The 22,317-nt window shown below is 44.6% G+C and overlaps 1 protein-coding gene across 5 annotated transcripts in view; it reads left to right on the top strand.

Moving 5' to 3' along the window:
* PLCG2 (phospholipase C gamma 2) overlaps positions 1-22,317 on the top strand; it is a 105,705-nt gene that overhangs the window by 48,904 nt on the left and 34,484 nt on the right. For all 5 annotated transcript variants that reach the window (XM_061594092.1, XM_061594091.1, XM_061594093.1 and 2 more), the window contains exons 9-18: positions 191-263; positions 1,702-1,803; positions 3,199-3,317; positions 3,411-3,496; positions 4,303-4,423; positions 6,345-6,513; positions 17,880-17,984; positions 18,098-18,187; positions 19,712-19,890; positions 21,307-21,507. In XM_061594092.1, coding sequence (XP_061450076.1) covers positions 191-263; positions 1,702-1,803; positions 3,199-3,317; positions 3,411-3,496; positions 4,303-4,423; positions 6,345-6,513; positions 17,880-17,984; positions 18,098-18,187; positions 19,712-19,890; positions 21,307-21,507 — 1,245 coding nt within the window. The remainder of the gene's footprint in view (positions 1-190; positions 264-1,701; positions 1,804-3,198; positions 3,318-3,410; positions 3,497-4,302; positions 4,424-6,344; positions 6,514-17,879; positions 17,985-18,097; positions 18,188-19,711; positions 19,891-21,306; positions 21,508-22,317) is intronic.

Here is a 22,317-nt window from a genome sequence, read left to right as displayed (position 1 = left end):
TTTTTAATTACATTTCCCCCAAAAGGAACAAAGCTCTTTAAAAAAAACAACACAATTATAAATAATGGCACAGTGCTCCTTTTTCTTGAGTCTTGATCATGGCATGGTCATTATGCTTACTATCTTTGTTTGTTGTTTTGCTGATGTTGTCTTTTTATAATTGCTGTTCTCCTTTCCATTTCTGTTGAAGAAATACAGATCGCCCAGATGCTTCAGCAGTGCATTTGCATGACTTTCAGAGATTTTTACTACATGAACAGCAGGTGAGATGACCGTGGAGCTCTTGTTCATCAAGTTTATAAAAAAGTATACATGGGTGTAACATAGTGATACATCGTGGTTTGCACTTTGGGTTGGATCCAGAGCAGTATGAGTAGAAGGGACTGTATTTAAATGGTAGAACAATCTGCCCTACATACAGAAGGTCTCATGGCACCTCCAGGTAGGGCCTGGAATGTCCCCTTTCTGAAACCCTGAAGAGACGGTGCCAGTCTGAGTAGACAGTATTGAGTTAGATGGCTCTGACTCATAATAAGGCAGCTTCCTGTGTTCCTGTGCTTAACAGGCCTTTCTTCCCTCTCCTTCCTAGTTGAGAGACCTTCTAGAGTGGTGTATGATATGGCTTGGGAGGCTGCAGCTAAAGGCAGAAATTGGGATCAATCCCCCCCATGCACATATAAACATAAAGTGCAACTTTTATGCAACAACACTTGATGGTTGTAATTTTGTCTGAAGAATGTTGCTTCAAATGTGCGCACAGAAGAAGTGATGTGTGTTATGTAGAAAGCATAATTTGGTACTCATATCTGATATTCATCTTCAAATATCTGAAGAACAGATGATGGAGCATATTTGTTTACTGTTGCTCCAGAGAATAGAACCCAAACAAACAGGTTCAGATTATGGGGGGGGGTGATTTAGACTAAAAATTAGGAAGACCTTCCTGACAGTATGAGTTGTTTGACAGTTGAACAGACTGCCTTGGAGGATGGTAGGCTCATTTGCTTTAAAATGTCTAACAAAGATGCGATGGATTTCCTGCATTGGCAGGGATTGAACTAGATGACATTTGAGGTCCCTTCCAATTCTGATTCTGTGATGCTATGAAAATGAATTGGCAGACAAAACATCATCTTAGAACGTAAGATCATGAGAAGAGCCTTGCTGGATCAGGCCAGTGGCCCATCTAGTCCAGCATCCTGTTCCCATAGTGGCCAACCAGATGCCTGGGGGAAGCCTACAAGCAGGACTTGAGTGCTGGAGCACTCTCCTCTGTGGTTTTCAGCACCTGGTATTCAGAAGCACATTGCCTCCGACAGTAGAAAATAGAGCATAGCTGTCAGAGTTAGTAGCCACTGATAGCCTTTTCCAATCATATACCAATCATATGTTAGAAGATGCAGTTGAATATCAGGTATTTATGTCTGATTTAGCTGGCTTGTTTCACCTATTTTGCATTCTCTTGTACAACATTAACGTTTCCTTCATCACAAAGAAGTTTCTTCTTTGAAATACTTTTATTCATTCAGGGAAAGGCCTTTTCTATCTTTATAATTTGAAACTAGTGCTTCTATGGCTGTAGTCTTACCTTTTAAAAAATAAACACATTAATTTAATTATTTGAATAACTATTACCTGAATCACCTGTGGAGACAAGCTGACATGAGCTTAATGTACACTTGTATATTCTTGAATTTTCAGGAATCTTGGGCTCAGGATCTTAGTAAAGTTAGAGAAAGGATGTCTAAATTTATAGACGACACTATGAGAGAAACTGATGAACCTTTTCTCTATGTTGATGAGGTAAGATAATGAGTATTTTATTTGCAATGTTTCTGCCGTAAGAACATAAAGATCCCTGTTGGATCATAGCAAAGGCCTGTCTAGTTTCAGCATCTTATTTCCCACAGTGCCTAACCAGGTTCCTCTGGGAAGGCCACAAGTAGGACTATGAGGGCAATAGCTGTCTTCTGCTGCTGTTCCCCAGCAACTGGTATACTGCCTCTGAACTTGGGAGTAGTGTATAATCATCATGGGTAGTAGCCCTTAATGAACTTAACCTTCATGACTGTGTCTCGTCCTCTTTTTCAAGTCACCTAAGAGCATAATCCTACCCACCTACCCATGTTGGGGTCTGGGGATGGGGGTTAGGATAATGCTTTATCATGACTCCATCAGGAGAGAAGAGCACTACTGGCTGGAGAGCTCTGCTGGTTGGGTTCTCCCACCAGTGATAGCCAGAGGAAAATCCTTTAATTGGGTGTCTAGTGGCAGGGAGGCCAGAGGCTGCATTGGTTCTAGTAGATCCAGAGGGGTCTAGAGCTGGTGCAACAACAGCAACAAAAGGAGAGAGAAGCATCCATCTTCTGCCTTGGCCTTCACGAGCTGGTAGGCTACGGATGTGGCTGTGGATCCACTACTCTGATGCTTTCTGGCTAGGATTTGGATTAATTAATGAGCTGGTGTCTATTGCCACATCTTAATTTTAAAGTAATAATAATATCATTAAAATAATAATAATGCAGAACCTAAACCAATAAGATAAAACAATATCAAGACATCTAAAAAGCCTGGGCAAATAAGAAGTCATCACCTGGCATTGAGAAGACAACAAGCGCCTGTACCAGGCAAGCCACTCTGGGGACGAAATTCCAAATGCTGCTCCAGTATTGTTTGGAACAACTGTGGTGTAATGGCATTACAACAGCCATCTTTAACCATTTCAGACTCACTTTTAATTGCAACTAGTTGTCATATGACCCACTTTTAATTATTTTAACTACAAAAGTCCATTTTCCTGTTGTTGTTTTTCTGTTGCCTAGACACAAAACCATAGAGTCTTGTCTAGGGTAATCCAGTGGAAGGGAGGACAGGGCTCCCGTACCTTTTAATAGTTACCCAGAAGAAGGAAGTTTGCTAGATGAGCAGATCATGCAGAGGTGAACAAAGCAATGCCTTCTGAAATTCCTTCTTGTGTGCAAGTGTTTAAAGATACAAGAGGCAGGTTCTCTCTTACTTGAAATAATAGGGATGCCACTACTGTGACCTGCCTTAGGTTGAGACACAGCTAACTTGTTTAGATTTGTTTGTCTCTCATTCTGTTACGATTCCAGTTGGGATGATCAATTGCTTGGTCTCCCTCTTTTTAAAATTAAAATCTATTTACACCTCTCTCCTCTCTCTCTTTGTGTGTCTTAGTTCCTTACTTACCTTTTTTCAAGAGAAAACAGTATATGGGATGACAAGTATAACTCAATTGACCCTCAGGATATGAACAACCCTTTGTCCCACTACTGGATATCTTCTTCACATAATACGTAAGTTTGTTAATATATATATATATATATTCTTCATCCGTCATAAAATGGGAAATGGCATTATTCCTTTTAATGCAATCCTTTATGGCCTAGATATCTCACAGGAGACCAGCTTCGCAGTGAATCTTCTCCAGAAGCTTATACCAGATGTCTCCGGATGGGATGCCGATGTATTGAGTGTGAGTAACCTGGTTTCCATATAGTCCCCAGAATCCTAGATGAATTTAAATTGTACCAATTATTAAGAGAAGGGATAATTATGGGATAATCTTGTTCGAATGATTACATTCTAGTTTGATATCTCTTATTTAACTAACCAGTGACTTCAGTTTTCATATTGGCCATTGCAGAGAATGTTCACAACACTCTGTATTACTTTTTCATTTAGCATATTAGAGAAACTACTGAAGTGATCCTCATTTTGGCCAATAAGAAATGACATAACAATGGGGGATCAAATATTGTTGTAAGGAAAACAGCAAAGAAGCATAAAGGCAGCTGCAGAGATTGGTAGTTCAAATTCTGAACTACCAATTTGTGCAGCTGCCTTATGTTTTTCCAGTAAGAAACTACTCTTTTCTCCCTTTTCAGATAAAGGTTCCAAAAATGCCACACCCATATGCCTATATGCTTTTCCTGGTAAAATACTTTAGTACATAGAAGAAAAGCAAGCAAATCTTTATCTTCTTACTTAATGTCTGAAGAGCTGCATTGTCATTTGAACTTCATGGCCCCTAAGCGTGGCTGCTTCTAGTACCCCCTTTTCCTCAGTCTATAGTACTGTTCTTCAGCCTTGGGTCCCCAGACTACAACTCCCATAATTCCTCACCATTAGCTAAGCTGACTGGGAGTGATGGCAGTTGTAGTGCAACATCTGGGGACCCAAGGTTGAAGAAGAGTGGTCTGTGGGATCAAGCACTCTGAAGCTCTGGAAACAGAAAGTTCAATATTGCACTTTTTATGTTTCCTTCATTGCCTAAACTAGTGGATTGCTGGGATGGTCCTGATGGGAAGCCCATTATTTATCATGGATGGACACGGACAACAAAAATTAAATTTGAAGATGTTGTGCAAGCAATCAAGGAACATGCATTTGTCACATCTGAGTAGGTATTCATTGCTTTTATAATGAAGATATTTTCCTAAGAATAAAAGTTAAAATTTTGCATGAGTTACTGCTATAAAGATAAGAGATATTATATATCATTAGTCACTACCTTCTCTGCTCTTAAAGCCTCCAGGCATGTCAGGGAACTAAGATTATGTTATTAGAGTCTTGGAGATGTTTAGTTAAAATCTGATGAGGATTCCATCATGAGGTTATGACCATCTGTGGTAATTTTAGTGTGACTTCGTTGTATTACTAGAAATTCTTCTTGTATTGGTACAATATTGGGGATGGGTTATTTATTTATTTATAGCATTTATATACCGCCCCATAGCCAAAGCTGTCTGGGCGGTTTGCAACAATTAATAACAAATATACAAATTTTAAAAACTCATTTTTTAAAAAGCAATTTAAAAACACATGCTAAAATACCTGGGAGAAGAGGAAAGTCTTGACCTGGCTAGAGCAGTGGTTCTGAACTTTGTGCTATGGTGACCCACAAGTCCAAATTTACTCAGCGTGGTGACCCATTGATTTATTGTCACATGAATTTTGGGCTGCCAGGGTAGTTCCCAAGTGTTAAAAATATAAGGCTCAAACCTTGCTGGTATTGAGTTACAAGTGTCAACACAATATTATGAAAGAAAAAGTTCTAAGACTTACTCATCACACCAGTTAACTATTAAAAGCAATAATTATTTTGGGTTTACTTATAAAGCCTGTGGCCCACTTCAACAGGCTTTGCAGCCCATTTGGTTGGGAAACACTGGACTAGAGGATGATGGAAAGGAGAGTACTGGACACTTTAGGCTTTAAAAAAGTGTAGATGACTTGATGGTGTGTTGGGTTTGCTCCGCCTGAGTCGTGCTGAGATGCATGAATATTAACATGATGAGGCAAAACAAGAACTGTGTAGTTCATTTGGAGGTCCTGGCTCTTAAACTGGCAGAGGCTTGTGTGCACATATGTACACATACCTAGATCCCCCCCTTTCCTGCTAATGGAAGGCTAAAGTGTGGCAGCTCGATGGCTCATTGTGGCAGGATATTGCCACCATGTTTTGCTACTGCTGAAAGAATTGCACTGGCTGCCAATTAGCTACCGGGCTAAGTTCAAGGTGCTGGTTCTGCGGTATAAAGCCCTGTGCAGCTTGGGACCAGGACACCTGCAAGATAGTCTTACCCCTTATATGCCCAATCGATCACTGTAGGTGAGGGCCTTCTGCTGAGACCCATCTTATCAGGAGGTTGGTTCTGGGAATTTGGCCTTTACTATTGTGGCATCTACCCTTTGGAATCCCTTCCCCTTAAATAGTAGACAAGCTTCATCTCTGTTGTCTTTTCGGCACCTACTGAAGACCTTTTAAGCCGAGATCTTTCCCAGCCTGCATTTGTATTGGAATTGTCTTTAGATGTTTTAATTGTTTTTTCATTTGTGTATTTGCCATGCCACCCTGGCCTCCTTTTGAGAGGAAGGGTGGGATATACATTTAATAATTAAACAAAGTGCTTGTGGTTTCTAGCTTACTAAAAAGATGACTGAGGGAGAGACAGAACAACAGTTTAAATAATTATGCATGGTGTACATAGAATTCTCTCTGCCTCCTTAACAATAATAGTAACAACAAGAAGAATTCTAAGCCATCCAATGATATTGATAGGCAGTAGATTCTGGCAAGACAAAAAAAGCTCATCTTCACATGATGCATAGCTAATTTATGGAACTCACTGACCCAAGATACACTGATGGCCACTGGCTTAGGTGGCTTTGAAAGGGGATGAGACAAATTCTTAGAGGATAATAAGGCTATGAGTGGCTACTAGTCAGGATGGTTTTATAGAAACTCCAGATTCAGAAGCAGCAGAGTTCTTATCTGAAATGTTGATGTCTTCCTCTTGCGTTTGTTTTCCTTGCCCAAGGTACCCGGTGATTTTGTCAATTGAGGAGCATTGCAGTGTGGAGCAGCAGCGCTACATCGCCAGGGTGTTTAGGGAAGTACTTGGGGACCAGCTTTTAACAAAGCCTGTTGAAGCTAGTGCTGATCAGCTGCCATCACCAACTCAATTGAAAGGAAAGTTCATCATTAAGGCAAGTTTAGTCTGGTGAAATAAAGGCGTTAGCGGCTGGAGATTCTAGTGTCTCCCTCCTGCCTGTCCTCTTAGGCAAAGTGGCAGTTTCCTGCACTTTGGACTGGGCACTAAAGCACACAATCTGAAACACCGAAAGTGTTTTGGGGAAAGCCTTGCATTTACCAACTCCACCCTAATATGAGAAGTGAGCAATACAGAATGCACAGTCTGTTCTGGTTCTCTATCAGCTGTGTGAAGAACCAGTGGTTGGAACTAAATAGGACTGAAGCATCCTGCATATCTTTATTGAAACAGCTGCTTCTACTTTTAAGTATATACATAGTCATTTAAAGTTCCGTTAACAGCACATGGCTGGCACTAGACAAAAGTAAACTTTTTAGTCAGAAGGCAGATTTGTGCCAGGATGAGAAAACACATTTGTTGAGGAGGACCCCTCTCAAACTCCTAATAATATGAAACAATACATCTGTGCAAAATGTTTCCAACCAAGACAGCCAGTGTACATGTTGACAGGAATGTATTGCTCCTTAACAAATCCTGGAAATGTAGCAAGTTTCACTGGGAGCCACTAAGGAAGTTCTGCTTCTTGAATTTGCACGCTTTAGGCTTGAGTTGCTCGGCTTTTGTAAACAGAGTTGTTGCTGATAAACTGTATAGATGAAATGTGATTTACACACCATTTATCCCTCCAGTTCTCCATCATGGCAAATGAAGGAGCCTGGAATTGGCCCAAGCAAATGTGTAGTTTCCTATCTGGTTTTAGAGAGAGACCTTGATGCATCAATGAATTTGGTGTAAATGTGTTTGTTAGTCATTTTATATCCTTCCCACCTATGTTACCACACTCAGAGTGGCATGCAAGAGTATTTTAAAAAGCTTTCCTCAAGCTTGTGCCCTCCAGTTGTTTTGGACTACTTATTGGCTGTGCTGGCTAGTGCTGGAAGGATTGTAGTCCAAAACATCTGGAGGGCACCAGGATGGGGAAGACCGATTTTAAAACAATTTACTAAGACAGTGAGAGAAACTAATTAAAACTGCAGAGCAATAAAATGTATTGGCAAAAAATAAAAATAAAACCAATATTTCAAAATGCTTGGGTAAACAAAGTCTTTGCTTGATGCTGAAAAGATACAAGATTAGGTGCCAGATGATTTTCCCCGGGGGAGCATTCAGTAAATGGGATACCACAACCAAGAAACCTGCTTGTCAAGGCAGAGGGTGCTGGCCCAAGAGGATGGTCTTAGCATGTAGGCATGTGGAAATAGGGGGTCCTTTATATTTCCATGTCCCAAAAGTATAAGATTTAAAGTTTAGCAACAACAATATTCTTGAAAATTGTACTTGAAATTAGTAGGTGATACATTATTATTATTATTATTATTATTATTATTATTGTCTATTTATACCCCGCCATTTTTCCAAAACTGGAACTCATGGCGGCTTCCAGATAAAAATACATATAATTAAAAACATACGAAATCTACATTAAAATAAGATTAAACTATTTCCAATATTAAAACCATACACACATATAGCTAAAAGAGTTCAAACTAGTTTAAAAATAATATAATAGACATTAGCAATGCAGCACCCTTCACGCCCTATCCTTAGCCTTCAATTCCAAAGGCTTGTTGGAATAGGAAGGTCTTTGCTTGTTGGTGGAAGGACTGCAAGGAGGGGTTCATTCTTACCTCCCTAGGAAGGGAATTCCAAAGCCTAGGGGCAGCCACCGAGAAGGCCCTCTCACGCGTCCCCACTAGTTGTACTTGAGAAGATGTGGGTATTGAGAGAAGGGCCTCTCCTGAGGATCTCAGGGCCCGGGCAGGCACATACAGGGAGATATGGTCTGATAAATAGCCTGGACCTAAGCTGTATAGGGCTTTATAGGTCATCACCAGCACTTTGAATTGTGTCTGGAAACAGACTGGCAACCAGTGGAGCTTTTTTAACAGGGGGGTAGTACGGTTCCTGTAACCAGCCCCAGTTAACATTCTGGCTGCAGCACGTTGTACCAACTGAAGTTTCCGAACAGTCTTCAGAGGCAGCCCCACGTAGAGCGCGTTACAGTAATCTAAACGGGATGTAACTAAGACATGTGTCACCGTGGCCAGATCAGACGGCTCAAGGAACGGGCGCAGGTGGTGCACTAATCTTAACTGTGCAAAAGCACTCTTGGCCACCGCAGAAACCTGGGACTCCAAATTTAACGCTGAGTCCAGGAGCACACCCAAACTGCGAACCTGTGTCTTCAGGGGGAGTATAACCCCATCCAGCACAGGCTATATCCCTATTCCCTGATTCGCCTTACAACTGACCAGGAGCACCTTTGTCTTGTCTGGATTAAGCTTCAATTTGTTCACCCTCATCCTGTCCACCACTGACGCCAGACACTGGTTTAAAACAGAGACAGCTTCCTTGGAATTAGGGGTCGAACAGGAATCCCCCAGCTCCACTTTTTGGGTTCGTCCCTCCAGGCAGGAATGGAGCCACTGGAAAACAGTGCCCCAAGTCCCATCCCAGCAAGGCGGCCCAGAAGAATACCATGGTCGATGGTATCAAAAGCCACTGAGAGGTCCAGCAGAACCAACAGGGACACACTCCCCATCCAGTTCTCTGCGTAGGTCATCCACCAAGGGGACCAAAGCTGTCTCCGTCCCATAACCAGGCCTGAAACCAGATTGAAATGAATCCAGATAATCTGTTTCATCCAAGAATCTCTGGAGCTGGGAGGCCACCACACACTCTGTTACCTTACCCAAAAATGGAATGTTGGACACTAGCCGGTAATTATCCATTATGGAGGGGTCCAGGGAGGGCTTTTTTTAACAGAGGCCTTACAACTGCCTCCTTTAGGCAACCTGGAACTCTGCCTTGGTGTAAGGAGGCATTAACCACTCCCTTCACCCACTCAGCCAGTCCCTACAATCAGTCTGGTTAACAATCTAGCAGTGATATTTGTGCCAATTGAAGTTTCTCAGAAATGTTCAAAGGCATACGTTGCAATAGTATTGACAAAGGCAAACTTAATTGCAAGACATGAGGGTAAGGCACTATTCTTCATGCATTCCATTAGCAAGTTGAATTGTTTCACGAAACAACCATTCCATACTGCTAATTTCAGTTACAATGGTTTCCGGAGCAAGGGGAACAACAGGTTGCCAGCTACATCCTGTCCTAGAAGAAACAAACCTTTTTGCCCTTTTTTCTTTCCCTCGTCATATGGAGAAGCAGGATGACAGTAAGATCTTTGTAGTTATGTTGCTTCTATGTTAGATGCTGTGTGGCGGAAATGGACCATTGGTCTCACCTGAAGGGTGATTTTCATAGGAGGACTGCCATCAAGCGGGTTATAGCTCCACCTATCGTCCGGAAGCAAGAATGTTTTGAAGTCAAGACTAGGGGTGTCAGGCCCCTCCCACTCTCCAGTTCATTCGCAGCGAGTCCAAGAGAGATATCTAAAAATGCAGGAAAAAAGGCCAACGGGCCTACCAGCAAAGACATAACACAATAGCAATAATCATAATAATATGACTCGAACGTAGCAATATAACAGTAATAGCAGTCTTGACTTCACTAGTAAATCTAAATATAATAGCGTAACAGGAATATATAACCCCCCCCCAAAAAAAATATCTAGGTATCCTCCAACTGGGAGGGTCGTGATGGCAGTCCTCCTATGAAAATCACCCTTCAGGTGAGACCAATGGTCCATTTTCCATAGGAGGACTGCCATCAAGCGGGATGTACCAAAGCAGCCCATAACAGGGAGGGACCACCCACATCCTAATCATCAAGAACCTGTTGCAAAACGCGTCTGCCAAAAGAGGCATTGGCAGAGGCATAACGATCTATTTTGTAATGCCTTATAAACGAATGTGGGGTAGACCAAACAGCAGCTCTGCAAATATCAGCAACAGGAGCGTTGGTAGCAAAAGCAGCCGTAGTGGCCGCTGATCTAGTGGAATGAGCTGTTATGCTAGCTGGAACTGGAAGCTTAAGGGACTCAGCTACTTTATGCCCCATAGAACGTGGATGAAAGGATACAAACAAAGACTCAGTTTGTCGTATATCCTAGGTCCGAGACAGGTAGGTCTTGAGAGCCCTCCGAACATCCAACGAATGCCAAGCCTTCTCTAGAGGATGGGTAGGATTCGGACAAAATGAAGGAAGAACAATGTCCTGGTTGCAATGGAAAACTGAATTGACCTTGGGATGGAAGGAAGGATCAGTCTTCAGCACAACAGAGTCCTTGTGAAAAACACAGAGATGGCGGGCAGAAGACAAAGCGCCCAGTTCCGAAACTCGTCTCGCAGAGGTGATCGCGATCAGGAACAGGACCTTGAATGACAACAGACGTAAAGGCACAGTCCTAAGGGGTTCGAACGGAGGGCATTGTAAAGCCTGTAGGACCTTCGACAAACTCCATGAGGGAAAATGGTGGAATACAGCCGGGGAGCGTAGAGTGGTTCCCCTCAGAAAACGTTTGATGAACGGGTGTGAGGCAATGGGAGCACCAGCAGAGGACACTGAGAGAATGGACGACAGAGTGGACGCATGTCGACGTAAGGTGTTGGGTCTAAGTCCCATCAGGAGGCCCCTATGAAGGAATTGCAGCACCTGTTGTATTGTGGCCTGGGAAGGATCGAGGTGCTGGGACTGACACCACTTGGAGAATGCCACCAAAGTATGTTGATATATACGAGTGGTAGATGGTCTTCTCGAGGCCAAGATAGTGTCAATAACAGCGTCAGATAGGCCAGCAGACCTCAAATGTCCCCGTTCAAAAGCCACGCTGTTAGGTTGAGCCAATTGGGGTCCTGATGCCATACTGGGCCCTGGGATAAGAGGTCTGGCCTGACTGGGAGCGTCCAAGGGTCCGTCACTGACACGGCAAGGAGATCCGAGAACCATGGTCGACGGGACCAATACGGTGCTATCAGAACCAGCTTGGCCCTCTCGCGTCGCGCCTTCCTCAAGGTTCTGGCTAACAGTGGTATTGGAGGGAAGGCGTACAATAGGCCATCCGGCCACGGTAGCGACAGAGCATCCACCGCTTCTGCTGTCGTGTCCAGGTATCGTGCAAAGTACCTGGGTAGCTGGCAATTGTGACTGGAGGCAAACAGATCGACTGAGAAGATGCCGAACTGACGTTGGAGAAGATGGAAAATGGTCGGATGAAGTTTCCATTCTCCCGGAAAAACCTGTTGTCTGCTGAGCCAGTCTGCTGTCACATTCCAAATTCCTCTGAGATGTTCTGCTTTCAAGGATTGTAGATGTTGTTCTGCCCAGTCGAATATGAGGTAAGATAGGTTCTGCAGAGAACGGGACCTGGTTCCCCCTTGTCTGTTTAAATGAGATTTCGCACACGTGTTGTCCGTTCGAATAAGAACATGGTCCAAGGGGAACAGAGACTGAAAATGGAGCAGAGCTAAGTGGACAGCCTTTAGTTCCAGCCAATTGATGCTCTGAGTCTGTTCTGCTGCGGTCCAACCCCCCTGAACGAACCGGGAGTTGCAGTGGGCTCCCCAGCCAAGGAGACTGGCATCTGTGGTGATAACAGGCCTGCGGGGTTCTCTGAACGGAGTGCCCTGGGTGAGATGTTGGACCCCTGTCCACCAGTGGAATGAAAGACGCAGTGCGGGGCTCAAGGGAATTGCTCGATGATTGGACCTGGCAATGTCCTGCTGAAATGGTAACAAAGCCCACTGAAGTTGGCGAGTATGAGCTCGAGCCCATGGCACAATATGGATGGTGGACACCAACTGTCAGCTCTTCACTGAGACAGCAGTGTCGGTGGGGGTGCAGGCAGGGCTGGAGATTCCTTGGTAATTGCCAGGCCGTAAGTCCTCAGCCGGCAGCTTGGCTATAAATCTGCCAGGCTAGCAAGGAGGAAGCAAGATAAGGGCAGAGGCCGTTCAAAGCTTACATGCCAAGCGAGAAATCCAGAAGAGACGTCAGTGAAGGTCCGGGTCTAGTTTGCTGAGAGATCAGTCCAAGTCAAGGTTCAGGGGATAGGAAGACACACAGTGGTCACGGCTGACGTTGTAGTCAGCAACAAGCTGAAGCCAAGGTTTGACTTTTAAGGAGCAGGTTTGTCAGCAGGTGTGAGCCATCAGCGTTTTGGCCTTAAGTGGACAGGCCTGCCCCTCTTCTGCCTGACCTTCTGTTGTCTACGTTCTGCAGGTGAGGGGGGAGTATCCTGTTCACTGTGTGCGTCTGGCTGAAGGGCTTCAGCTGTGTCTGGGGTGCTCTGCAGCTGAGGGGGAGAAGGAGCTGGGTTCTCAGGAGTTTCCTCCATTTCTCCTTCTGGGTCTGCTGCTTCTGGGTCTGCTGCTGTTACTCCCAAGTCATCCTCGTCTGATGAGTCCTCTGACGGGGCCATGACACCAACATTCCGAGAGCCCTTGCTAGAAGCATGATGTCTGCGGTTGCGTGGTGCATCAGAGACTGTGCGATGTCTATGATAGCGGTAATGCGGTCTGGAGACAGGAACACCGTCGCCTGCAGGGTGTCTAACATCGCCCCTAGATGTTGAAGGCGTTGGGTTGGTTGGAGATGGCTCTTGTCGAAATTGACTAGCCAGCCGTAGGCCTGCAAGACATGGAGCATGAGCTTTAGATGGCGATGAGCCAGCTCCCTGGAACTCGCCCGTATTAAAAGATTGTCCAAGTAGGGGTAGATATGCACCCTTTGGAGCCGGAGGTAAGCCACTAGGATGAGTAGCACCTTGGTAAATACTCTCGGGGCAGACGAGAGGCCAAATGGCATCACTCGATATTGGAAATGCTGGGGGCCGAAGGCAAACCGAAGGAATTTTGTGTGGGCTATGCAAATAGGCACATGGAGATACGCTTCCTTTAGGTCGATAGAAGCCAGGAAGTCTCCTTCGTGAAGGCTGTCTGTAATGGAGTGGAGGGATTCCATTTTGAATCTGCGATACTTTACAAAACGGTTGATGAACTTGAGGTCCAACACCGCCCTCCATGACAGATCTCATTTGGGCACGGCAAATAGGAGGGAGTACACCCCTTCCGACCTCTCTGTTGTAGGGACTGGCTCTATTGCCGCTGTGTCCAAGAGGTGATGTATGGCTGTCTGCATGATGTGGTGCCTGGATGGTGCCCTGGGACAAGGAGAGGGATGAAATCTGTCTGGAGGGGTTGCCCAAAACTCTAGTGCATAGCCATAACAAAAAAGATCTCTGATCCAGGCTACCTGAGTCAGACGCAGCCAATGGTCTCCAAACAGAAGCAGTCTGCCCCTGACCGATATTGCGTCAGTACTGTCTGTGCTGGTGGGACCCTCCCCGATATGAGGACGTGGAGGTACCTCTGCGTCCCTGGTACTGACCTCTGCCTGGGTAACGTCTGTTCCAGACTCCCCTGGAGGAACGGAAATCATTGGTTCGGAAATTGCAGCCTTGTCCCCTGGGCCGCGCTCCTTGAAAGGACTGGGTCGTGCGGTATGAGGTGAAGCGTCTGAAGGGCCTGCAATCAGCGTTCCTGACAGTGGCCAAGACAGGCTTCCGAGCCTCCTTGGGGTCAACAAGTACTTCCTCGCCGAAGAGTAATGAGCCCGAATAAGGTGCCCTTGATAAATTAACCCTGGCTGTAGAGTCTGCTTGCCAGTGACGAAGCCAGAGGGTCCGCCGAGTGACTACCTGAGCTGCCATAGCTCTTGCTCCCAGCTGATGTGTGTCCAAGGTGGCATCAGCCACAAACACCGCCGTCTTGCGTAATTTCGCCAGTGACCTCCTCAGAGAGACAGGATCAGGATTAGGATCATCTAAGAGGTCATCCAACCACATCATCGCTGCCCTGGAAAATATGGAAGCTGATGCCGAGGCTCGCATGGAGAAAGCAGTGGCCTCATGGTTTTTGCGTAAGGCAAAGTCCAGCCTCCGCTCAGTGGCGTCCTTTAAAAGTGAATCTCCTTCCCTCGGCAAAAGGGATCTAGAGACTAGGTTGGAAATTGGCTCGTCTATGCCGGGGACGGCTTGTCTACTTGTAAAGTCTGGAGCCAAAGAGTAAAGCTTGTCTGCAAGGGCGTTAAAACGGCGTGTTTGTAATGAGTGAGACCATTTGTCCTTGGCCAGCTTAGCAATAGGATCTGGCACAGGAAGGTAGTGCTCTGCTGGTGTGGGGGATTTCAGGACCCTGGCCCTTTAATAGCGGGAGTGGCAGCTGCAGGTTGTGTAGATTGGAGACCAAGGGTGTTCAATACTCTGCGAGCAAGGCGCTGATAATCGGAGGCATCAAACAGGCGATAACATGTATCCTCCTCATGTTCCGACTGATCACTCCATTCGTCTCCTTCGGCTTGCATAGCAAATGGTGACTCCTCCCCACAAGAAACGTCATCAACAAACCTGCCCCTGGCAATGCCAAAAGGATTTGGAGAGCATAATGGATCTGCCGCATTGCGTACATAGTGGTCCACACTGCACTGAGGAATGGCGGGGACTTGTGACGGTGACTGTGTTTGAGTGAAGAACGACAGCATGTCTTGTAGTTGTGATATGAACTCATGAGACAGCTGCAGCCCCGGTGAGGTAGATGGTTGCGCTTGTAGAGGCAGCGTTATGGATGGCTCAGCAGGCTGGGAAGATGAATAAGCCCTAGGTGGTAATATGGGAGGAGGGTGGCTGGCTGCTGGTTGGTCAGGAAACCCAGCAAAGTCCTCCTCGGAGGAGGATGCAGTCGGAGAGTGAAATAGATTCGTTAACTGTTCCTGGCCCGCCTCCTCGGAAACCGGAACAGAGATGTAGCGTGGCCGCTTGGTTGTGCTGTGGCTGGATAGATGTTTAGTTTTGGCAACCGCTTTGGTGTGCTTATGCTTGGCCGTCTTAGATTGTTTAGGCTTGGTTGCCTGAGTTGTCGCTGGCTGTTCCGCCATCATATATTTTCTAGGGGGTTCAGTACACGGCCACAGGTGGGGCAGAATGTACAGACCCAAACAGGCTCAGTACACGGGCACGGATGGGGCAGAATTCACCGGCTCAGATGGCTAAGTACACGGCCACGGATGGGGCAGAATGTACAATTTCAACAGCGTTGGTACACAGCCACGGATGGGGCAGAATGTACAGTATCAACAGCCTTGGTACACGGCCACGGATGGGGCAGAATGTACAGATCAAACAGCCTTGGTACACGGCCACAGATGGGGCAGAATGTACAGTTCCAAACAGGCTTTGCACACGGCCACGGATGGGGCAGAATGTACAGTTTCAACTAGGCTGGATACACAAAACAGCTTCAATAGTCAGCTTCAGGCAGCAGTTTGTGTTGAAGAACTTATAGCAGGATTATAGAGGTTCTACTCTGCAGCATACACACAGAAACTGACAGAAAAGGCAGAAACTGACAGAAAAGGCCTTGAACAGAATCCTTTACTATTGAAAGGACCAAACAGAAAGGGCGGGAAAAAAGGAGGAACAAAATGGCGCCCGCAAAAAGAGCGGGAAAATTGGCCAATCAGAAAGGCTTGGGGCAATGAAGAAGCAATGGCGGTCACAGGGGAGCACCAGCGAGCTCAAAAAACGGCCTCAAAAAACGCTCTGGAGCCGCGGGGCTGAGAAGCGCAATCAGGGCTAGAGAGCGAGCCAGATCTCTACAGCCGCGGGGCAGACTCAGCAAGCGAGGGGAGAGGGAGGCAACGGTAAAGAGAAACTGCAAAAGGATAAGGAGCCACAGCCGCAGGCTCCGAAGGCAGTCGCGCCGAGATTTAAAATGCCGCAGAACGAGCCAGGGGAGGCAGGGCAGCCCAACCAGTAAGGGACACTGAAAGTAGAAAGAGCCGCAGCCGCAGGCTCTGGAGAAAAAACTAAGGGAGCTGCCGCGAAAATAGGCGGCGAGTTGAAAAAAGAGCAGCGGCGCAAGGCAGAGAGCTGCAGCCGCAAGCTCCTGGATTAAGTCTGTGTCCGCCGGCTGAGGAAGGGAGAACCGCAGCCGCTGTCTCCCAGAATCGCCGTTCGGCCAGGGAGGGAGCTGCAGCCGCAAGCTTCTGAATTAAGGCTGTGTCCGCCGGCTGAGGAAGGGAGAACCGCAGCCACGGTCTCCCAGAATCGCTGTTTGGCCTAGGCAGGGAGCTGCAGCCACAAGCTCCTGGAATAAGGCTGCGTCCGCCGCCTGAGGAAGGGAGAACCGCAGCCGCGGTCTCCCAGTAAATAGCTAGGGACTGAGGGAAAAAATAGACAAAAAGGGGATCCCCCTTAAGTACAAAGACAAACAAAGTACAGTCAGTCCCACAGACTCTAAAGTAAAAGACAGGGGGAAGGAAATAATGTGGAATACACACACAAAACCTCCACACCCTGTCACACAAATACACAAAAACTTATCTAGACGCTAAGCTATATATCCAACTTGCACGGACGAAGGCAAGAATGAACTGGAGAGTGGGAGGGGCCTGACGCCCCTATTTTTGACTTCAAAACATTCTTGCCTTCGGACGATAGGTGGGGCTATAACCCGCTTGATGGCAGTCCTATGGAAAATGAGATGGCTCCTTTTATTTGGGCTGCATAGAATTCTGCTTCTATTTCTGTGCAACACAGTAATGATAGTATTCCATTGTTTGCAGATTTTTTTTTCAGTCATAAGCTGGAGAGAGATTTTTGGATAAGATGCTTAATGATATTAAATTAGGCTGGCATGTAGTGAGATATAAAAGTAAATGAAAAAGTTGGTACTTGGCAGCAGATAAAGTTCAAATAATAAACAGTTTAAGGTTTCAATCCTATATACACTTATGTGGGAGTAGTATAGTGGGACCTGCATTTGAGTAGAAATGCATAGAATTGTGCTGTAAAACACAGGAATGTTATAAAATCAGCCACAGATTAAAAGTAATTTAAAGAGCAGTTTCAATAATAAGAAGCCTAAAAACAATTACAATTACACCAGAGCAGAATGAAAGCAGCTTTCTGTAAGCTAAATGCTTTTTCGGAAGAGGGAGGTCCTTATATCGTAGCAGACCATCGCATCATGTATGTGAAAGAAGGCGAAAAACCGCTGCTTTGACAGTGCTGCCCGTCATCCATAGTTTTGTAAATTTATGTTTAAAACATTTTTCCTCCCCAAATCTGCTTCCTGATTATGAATTGATATTAAAACTGAAAAATCCACTGAACTTTGCAGATCTTCTCTGTGTAGGCAGAATGATCTTTAGTTACAGGTTGATCATTTTCAGTGATAAATAAAGTGAGAAAAGTAGTAAGCAACACAATGGTGCAGAAGATTATAGCTGTTATATGTAGCCCTCACATAGGATGTGCTCTTATGGCATCAAAGCAGAAAGAAAGCCCAGCTAAACTGCCCAAGCTGTTCATTTTTCATAGCTGCTGTATTCATTTTACATTAGCATAAAAAGCTGGGGCCAAAAGGTGATGTAGATGTGAACACGGAAGACAAGAAAGAGGAGAAAAAGCAACAAGGAGAACTCTACATGTGGGACACCATAGACCAGGTAAACATTTTTTTTTTTAATCTGAAGAGGGAAGAGTGTGTTACTGGCATATTCCTGTTCATTAAAATGTCCTTTTTGTGCAGTAGTCTTATAACAGTTATTTTGCATTCTAGAAATGGACTCGCCATTATTGTGCTGTGGCAAATGAAACGCTCTCATTCAGTGATGACATAGAGCAGAACATTGAAGAAGAGCCATCAAAGGTATTAGAACGTTAGAAGCAACTTCCCCCCCCCCTATAGTGTTAAATGTGCTTTTTTGCCTCTGTCTTCTAGCAAAAGCTTTGAATTACATCCAGGGTTTAGGTTTCTTTAATCTCAGTGAGGCAGCAGAAACTGGAATTAATATATTTTGTTGCCCTTTTTTGATGATTACTTTCTTTAAAAATGTGGCAAGACAACTGAAAATGAGAATTGTGCAATTGCAAATATAATGACTATTTTAAAAATAAACTTTACGTCTTTGAATGGGTGTAATTTAGCTCATAAGAGCTTTTATTAGTTGAAATTCTTGCAAGTTGTGAGATCATAAAAGACCAATTATGGTTCTCCTGTTGTTGTTGCAGTGCCATAATACATAGGTCTTGGATCATGTTGTGTATACTAAAATATGGCCAGAGATTAGGAGGGGAGTAAAAGTGGCATATTGTATTGATATGCTTCAGAACTGATGGCCTCCTTAAAGAATTAGCAAGAGAGAATATAGAGTTATTTGTGCTTCCCGTTTTCCAGAGTAGATTGATTTTTAATTCAAGGGAATTTCAATCACATAGAAAAAAAGCCTCCTTTTAAATTGGGTTTCTCAATTTGGAATACATGTATTTCCTGAACAAGCAGGCCTTAGAGTCGTATCCAATGCTGGTTGTACTTAAAATAGACCCAGTGAAATTAATGGATGTGACTGATGTAAGTCCACTAATTTCAGTGGGTCTGCTCAGAGTAAAACTTAGCTGGATATAACCCAATGTAACTAGTTCCTATAACAAAAAAAGTATCAGTTTTCAATTAAATGGACCTTTAATATAACATGGGAACATAGTTGACAGCTTTGGTCATGCTGTTTACATGCACTTCAGAAATCTATTGGTTTAGAGACAAGAAACAGATTGGTTCTCTCTAGGCAAGGCTAATTATATTTGTTAAGTCATAAATATCCACAATTTGAGAACTGTATTTCATTGCACAGCTGAGGTCATGAAATAGGAGTTACGACATTACTTATATGCGCTGTGTGGGTGATTCTGGTGATATGCATGATAGTGTTAGTGTTTAGTTTTAAACATTTTGAAAAGAGACACTTTAGCTGCTTAGCAAGCTCCTGACACAGGTGAGATTTGAACCAGAGATATGGTTCACAGCTCAGCTTCTTTGTCACTATGTTTCACTAATTGCATAAAAAAATGCAAATCTTTCAAATCCACTCTTTACAAGAGAGAGGGTGAGGATTCAGGTCTTCATATGGCACAAATTGTTTCCTTTAAAGTGGCTGCTGCACCTCCTACTTTAAGAGAGGTGATTATTAGCAATATGTGGAGCCCAGCAGATCCCTCCCTCTTTTAGTAAGTGCTTTACCAAGCACTCCTCCCCCCCCCCATTGGAGCACTGCTTCTTCAGAGAAAACTTCATGCTCTCTGATGAACCCTACAAGATACCAGCTCAGTTTTAGCTTTATAGCATAATGGCAAATTGAACCTTAACAAGTGGCAGTTGATTCCTTTTCTATTCTAGGAAGTGAAGTGTACCGAGCTGCATTATGGTGAGAAATGGTTCCACGGAAAAATGAAGGAAGGGAGAAATACCGCTGAGAAGCTGCTACAGGAATATTGTGCTGAAATGGGGGGCAAGGATGGAACGTTCTTAGTGAGGGAGAGCGAAGCTTTCCCTAATGACTACACACTGTCATTCTGGTAAGATAGTTGAATGCCTGTCCTTCTGAATGCTCTAGCCGTCTTTTCTTTTTCTGGGTTTTGTGCAAGAACAGCATTTTGATATATACTTAGAGGAGGAAGCAACAACAAAAGCACACACATCAGGTACTGAAGAAAGCTACATGCAGTTTCAAAAATTCCAAATAAATGAGGGTAGCAATGGAATGATCCCAATTGGCTACACTGTGATTAGATCCACTGTGGCTAAATCTCATTGGATATGATAAATCCAAGCAATGCTTTAATCCCCACCCCCATAATGCTCGTTGTTATAAGTAAAAAAAGAAATGTTCTCATTTAGGTGATGTGTGTTGTTTTTGTAAATTTAGCAAGTAATATTCTGAATTTGTTCTTAAGCATAGGTTGATATTATTATTAATAAATAAATGTAGCCTTAACCATGTCAGCTTCAGCACAAGCCAGCTGCCCTAATAGCCAGGACTTGCAAACCCAGTTCAGACCCTGGTTTCGGACTCTGGTTAGAGGGCAAACTTGTCTAGCAATAACTATTGATTAGTGACAATGCTGCATTAATCATGGTTTACACTGCTAGATCCATGGATTTTTCACATAGCTGTAGTGATTTGCTGAAATCTACAGGCAAACAGATTGAGCAAGTGAACTTTGTGCTTTGGCTTGTTCTGACTGACATTTCCTGTTTTCAGTGCTATGTACATTGCAGCCAAAATCTTTGGACCATATTACCAGATTCTGAAACACTATAACTTACATGCCAGTATGCCATAAATTCTTAGTCCTGTATGACATGTTTGTGCAGTTCCCATTTCCCTCAATCTTCCTTCCTTTTCCCCTCAGTGCAATATGTTGTACAGTAGGGCTCCACTCATACAGCAGGTTAGGTTCCAGACCTCCGCTGGAAAGCGAAAAGCGGATCTGCTGTAGCAGGGGGGTCTGGAACCTAACCTGCTGATCGCACCAGAGGAGGAGAAGATCAGATCTTCCCCTCCTCAGGTGCGATCAGTTCGAGCGGGAGTCTGATCGCGCCAGAAGAGGAGAAGATCGGCTGTAGTGAGCTGCAGCTGATCTTCCACTCCTTGGGCGCAATCAGCTGGAGTGTGTGAGTCTGACCGCCCCTGAGGAGGATAAGATCAGCTGTAGCATGCTACACCTGATCTTGCCCTCTGTGCGATCAGCTCGAGCGGGAGTCTAATCGTGCCAGAAGAGAAGATCGCCCTCCTCGGGCGCGATCAGCTGGAGTGTGGGGAGCTCCAGCCCCCCTCCAGCTGATCACCCCACTGGCGCCGTATTAACGGAATGCCGAAAAGTGGGGCCCTACTGTACCTCATAAGTTGAATAAATAACGAGCCATGAACAAGTGCATGGATCTGGTGGCTTTAGAAAACTCACCTGCTCATTCTTTTCCATGTTTCCCAGGAGATCAGGCCGAGTCCAGCACTGCCGTATCCGTTCCTCAATTGATGGAGATTCCATAAAATATTACCTGACAGACAATCTCACCTTTGATAGTGTCTGTGATCTAGTTCAACATTATAAAGAAGCACACTTGCGGTGTGCTGAATTCGAACTACGTTTGACTGATGCTGTGCCTAACCCCAACCCTCATGAATCTAAGAAGTATGTACAGCCAAAAGAAAATTCTAGGGTGGAGTGAAATTCTATATTTAATGTTGAGGTTTTCGGTTTGTCATAGTTACTGTGCATTATGGGGAATTTGGGTTTAAAAAAAGATCACCTAATTAATTACAGTTGTAGCAGTTTTTCATTTATATATATGCATTTTGATTTCAGCAGTCTGGAAAGAGAGAATTTTAAGACTGCTGGAAAACCAAGAGATAGCAGTCCAAGACAGAAGGGAGGAATTTTAGTTAAGTGGGATGTTCTTGCTCTGGGTCTTGCTTTGGGGAAGGGCCACAGCTCAGTGGTAGAGCATCTGTCTTGCATGCAGAAGGTCCCAGGTTCAGTCCTTGGCATCTCTAGGTAGTGCTGAAAAAAACTTAAACCCTGGAGAGCCACTGCCAGTCAGCGTAGACAATACTGGTCTGATTCAGTATAAAGCAGCTTCCTGTGTTCCTATATCCCTTTTCTACCCTTTCTGCTTTTTAAACCACACCTAATTTTTTAAAACTGCTTTGCTATAGTCTGGAATGGTAGTAGGAGATAGCTATTCATGGAGCACATTTAAACCATTTGTATTGCATGATATCCTGCTTATTTTGTATTGGCTTTTGTTGCATAGTTTCTTCAGTGCTCCAGTGTCTAGTGTTAATTTTCTTTTCCAAGAGTTGGTATGTGTTGGCTTATGCTGGAGTAACTGGGACAGACCTTCAGATATGTGGACAAGGTTTGCTGGTCTGTGTTCCTCCCAGTCTGATCTTTCATAATAGTAATACTGCTGCAGGGGTGAGACTGTGCTGGGACCATCGA

The sequence above is a fragment of the Rhineura floridana genome, chromosome 13, assembly GCF_030035675.1.
Source record: "Rhineura floridana isolate rRhiFlo1 chromosome 13, rRhiFlo1.hap2, whole genome shotgun sequence".
Lineage (NCBI taxonomy): Eukaryota > Metazoa > Chordata > Lepidosauria > Squamata > Rhineuridae > Rhineura > Rhineura floridana.
This window is presented reverse-complemented; position numbering and strand designations above follow the sequence as displayed.